The sequence below is a fragment of the Octopus bimaculoides genome, chromosome 3 (assembly GCF_001194135.2).
Source record: "Octopus bimaculoides isolate UCB-OBI-ISO-001 chromosome 3, ASM119413v2, whole genome shotgun sequence".
Lineage (NCBI taxonomy): Eukaryota > Metazoa > Mollusca > Cephalopoda > Octopoda > Octopodidae > Octopus > Octopus bimaculoides.
In genome coordinates, this window is record NC_068983.1 from 163,952,704 (window position 1) to 163,957,146 (window position 4,443).

At 35.8% G+C, this 4,443-nt stretch overlaps 1 protein-coding gene across 3 annotated transcripts in view; it reads left to right on the plus strand.

The window, feature by feature from the left end:
* LOC106875235 (follistatin-related protein 5) overlaps positions 1 to 4,443 on the plus strand; it is a 370,169-nt gene that overhangs the window by 217,818 nt on the left and 147,908 nt on the right. For all 3 annotated transcript variants that reach the window (XM_014923295.2, XM_014923296.2, XM_052966672.1), the window contains exon 3: positions 1,783 to 2,509. In XM_014923295.2, the coding sequence (XP_014778781.1) occupies positions 1,783 to 2,509 (727 nt within the window). The remainder of the gene's footprint in view (positions 1 to 1,782; positions 2,510 to 4,443) is intronic.

Below are 4,443 nucleotides of genomic sequence, written 5' to 3' on the forward strand. Positions count from 1 at the left end.
ATATATATATATATATATATATATATAACACTCCATATTGATTTCTTGATTTGTAAAAATCAAAGCCCTGATCGTGCAAATATTTAAAGTATTGAGATTTCTGTTTATTCCTTAACTAGAATTTGACAATCATGGCTCTGACAGGATTGTCTTACAGTTTTATTTTAAACTTTTAATTATTCTGTGAGCAAGTTTCTTCAATAATACCAATTCCAATTTGTACAATCCTTTCTGAATTTCCTTAGAAAAGATTTCTCTCTTTCGAAGTTTCTTGAATTATATTGGTTTTAATGATCTGTTATCAATTTCCAATAGGATTCTAGTAAAAATTGTCTCAGTTTTATGATCTTGGTAAAACTATTGATTAGCATGGTAGAATTGGTCAGTTATATTGCAAATTTGGATTAAATAAACTGTTCTATAAATGGAAAACGGAGCTGTAAAATTTCCACTGTGATATACCGCACAATAAATGGTACTTTGATGACAAGGAATGGTTGATCCAATATCTTGACTGGCCAAATACTTCGACAACATTATGCCACTATCTCCAAATCTCCTTATCGGTTTCAAGTATTCTCCCTTCATTATTTCTCTGAATTGTCACAGACATCTATGATGGCCATTTGAGAAGAGAAAAAATCTTGATTATTACGTGTAACCAACATTTACAAAGAAATTGGGCTCTTTTCTTTGTACATTTCAGGAAATTGCTTTCATCAACAATGCTTATTTTTTTGAGAGCAGGTACTCTCGTACACAATATCTGCTGCAAATTCTCTATTCTTCCAAGAAATTTTGAATTACATGTGTGGCTACATTCCTTTTATCGCTAGCAGTGAAATACTTCAATAAAGACAGGAAATCCTGCTTCTTGTCTGTAATGTTTAATTTTGTCAGCTTTCATTTATCGCCTAAATATAGAACTATTTTCTGTCAGATTTTTAAAACTTTACACTTTCTTTCATCATTTTCGTGGATTATTCAGTTCGGGTAACCGTAGTCTCGGATTCAATACGTCAGATTAATTAGTTCCGTCTCTCTACAACATGAGTTCAAATTTTGCCAGACTCTGCTTCGCTTTTACAGTTCTACAAAGACGCCAATATTTCGGGGAGGGTGTAAGTTGCTTAAATTCCATCGACCCCTCCCCAACCCCAGTGTTCAACTGGTACTTATTTTATTGAACCCGAAAGAATAAAAGGTGAAGTCGACCTCGGCGAAATTTGAACTCGGATCGTAAAGACGGACGAAATGTTGCTAAGAATTTTGTTCTGCTTGCTAACGATTCGCCGTTGAAAAAATGTCAATATTAGAAACACAGATATATGAAGATCACTTCAAGAGATGAAGCCCTTATCACTCTAAAACCCTGTGTGCGTAAGTGTGTGCGTGTGTGTGTGTGTGTGGATGGTCCTGTTTCATTGGGAAGCATTAATATTATATTATTGTGAGTCGCAGTAATTATTTACATATGAAAAACAATGAAAGAGATCGACTGAAAGAAAGAGTAGAGCACCGCACTGGATGTTTTATAGTATTTGATTTCACCTCAGTCTACGTCCTGAGTTGAATCTTCTTGATTTTTTTTGTATTTCGACATGCAATAAAATAAACAAAAGATGAATAAATACCAGATATATCGGAGACAATTCGATCGCCTATTTTCTGTCATAACAAATATAAGGTTCTTTTGAAATATAAGAAACGATTATAATTTGAAATTAAAATCACCAGTGAAAGCCGAAATATAGCTAATAATTTGTATTTTCTATTTTGTAGGTTCACCATGGAAAATACAAAGAACATACCAGTGAGGTTAATACACATCACAGAAAAATTCATCCTAACCATAGGTGGATGAATCTGGACACTGCTGATTTCTTACCAGAAAAAGGTCAAGATGAAAACGGGAAAAAACAGGATTCTCTAAGTGACAACTTTTATAACTGGGAAGACAATGGCATTTGGGAAAGTCAATCTGATGTTTTGAGTAAAGGGAAGTTGAAAAAACTTCATAACTTGCATAAATTTAAAACAACTGCTAAGTCTGGAACACAACCTGAAAGTAGCACTACCACTGGAATCAAGACAACAACGACTAGTTTCTCGGAACCAAGCAAGAAGGATAATTTCCTGAAATATGAAGAATCTGATAATCTTAAACTGTCAACTGATGGACACAAGAAACGTCTGTCGTATTCAGAGGAGGAACCGATGGGAATTAACAACGGGTTCTTTGAAGACACCATTGAAAATACAGGTCAAATCTTTGTCGGAGATGTTAAAAAGACAACTGGATCAGGTAAAAAAGTCGAAATTGAATACAAAACGAAAGTTACTGCATCAGTTGAACCTCAGCGTGCAGTGCCAAAGCCAGCCAACTTGGTTCACCCTGGGTTTACAACAAAAAAAGATACCGTTACTATCAAAACACTAAAAAAATTGCCGAGCACTAAGAGAGTAACCCCAGCGGTTCCAGCAGCACAGCTTGCCAAGAAACATCATGGTAAGTTCCTTATTTTAGCTTTAATCGAAAGAAAAAAACATTCTTTTACTCTTTATATCTCTATATCCCTTCACTCTTCTTACATCTCTTTTACTGATTTTGATAATCGAACTGAAGTCATGCTGGAGCACCATCCTCAAGGCTTTACTCATCCATGTCAAACTTTCTACGTACTGCTATCTAATGTGTATTTTATTGAGTTCTGTTTATCGAACAGCTCAAATATTTAAATTTAGAAATAAATATGACAGTTGAGAAAAGCAGTACACGTATGAAAAAAAAAATTAAAATGTAGGGGAAATACAATGAAAGAACAAGAAGCAAGAAGCGGAATGAAAGGAACAAGGAGAAAGAAGAATAGAGAGACTCGTAATGAGAGAAAGAAAGACAAAAAGGGGCGATTAAAAGGGCGATATTTCGTGTTGTGTATTGAGTACTTTGTCAATGCTAAGTTTTAAAGTCCCTGGGGAATATATTTATAAGACAGAGGAAGTGTATGATAACAAAATATATTGGGTTTATGGTGTGTCAAGACGACTGGCAATCATAGAACGACTCTATCCAGCTGATGGTGGTTACTCAGTGTTTGCCGGTGTTGGTAAAAGGACATGTGAGGGTAATGATCGTTATCATGAAATGATTACGTCTGGTGTCATCAGCTCTCTGGTCACCATTTCTAGGAGGGACGTAGTGTTCAGGCATTTCTTTTATAAGGGCGTCTTTATACTTTAAATGGAGTTCTCAAAATTGCTTCAATTATGGCATGAAAAATGCCTAAATTGCTTAAGAATTTTAATTCGCAACTTTGATTATTTTAAAAGAGTGGCACTTCGTTGGTTACCACGGCAAGGGTTCCACTTGATCCAATCGAAGGAACAGCCTGCTCGTAACATTAACGTTCAAGTGGCTGAGTACTCTACAGACCCGCGTACCCTTAAAGTAGTTCTCAGGGAGTTTCAGCTTGACACAGAATGAAACAAGGCTGACTCCTTTGAAATACAGGTAGAACGCATTTTTGTCAGCTGAGTGAACTGGAGCAACTTGAAATAAAGTGTCTTGCTCAAAGACACAACACACCGCCGGGGATTGAACTTACGACCTTACGATCGGGAGCTGGATACCCTAACCACTAAACCAGGCGCCTTCACCATTTGAATATCTCAATCTACTGCTAAATAGTTATTGTTCACTTTGCAGGATTATACTGCAGATGATTACATGAATCGGTATGCGCCGAACACATATACGCCGAAATTCTACATGTGTGTGTATGTGTGTGTGTGTGTGTGTGTGTGTGTGTGTGTGAAACACAGGGAGGGAGAGAGATAGAGAGAGAGAGAAGGAGCGTTAAGTTCAAACATGGATGTTGAATATTGTTCTGTTGAACGGAATGACTAACCACGAGAAGAAAATTGGTACATGCCTAAGGCCTGATGTACATAAGCTGGACAACAGAATACAAAACATATTCATTTGTGTGTGTATGTGTGTGTGTGTGAGCGTTTGTGCATGCGTGTGTGTAAACGTGCGTGTCATATGTGATGACTTCAAGTTGTTTTCCTGCAATGATTGAAGTTTGTGCTGTAAGTTTAATATTTCCATTAATGAGTCTAGTTTGAGGATCAGGTTTCGGATTCAAATACATAAAATTGCGTTCCATGAGAAAAAGTAATAAAAATACTGTAAGTGGATGAATGTGAACGTTCAATGTTTATCTGAGAAATAGTGTATATAGATGTATTTATGTAAAAGCATTGGCGTAAACTTATGTGTTTGTGTGTTAATTTTAGTAACAACATGAATCATAATAGCATAAATATTCTAATATGTATGTATGTATGTATGTATGTATATATATATCTGTGTGTGTGTGTGTATGTATGTATACATATATCTGTGTGTGTGTGTGTGTGTGTATGTATGTATATATGTAT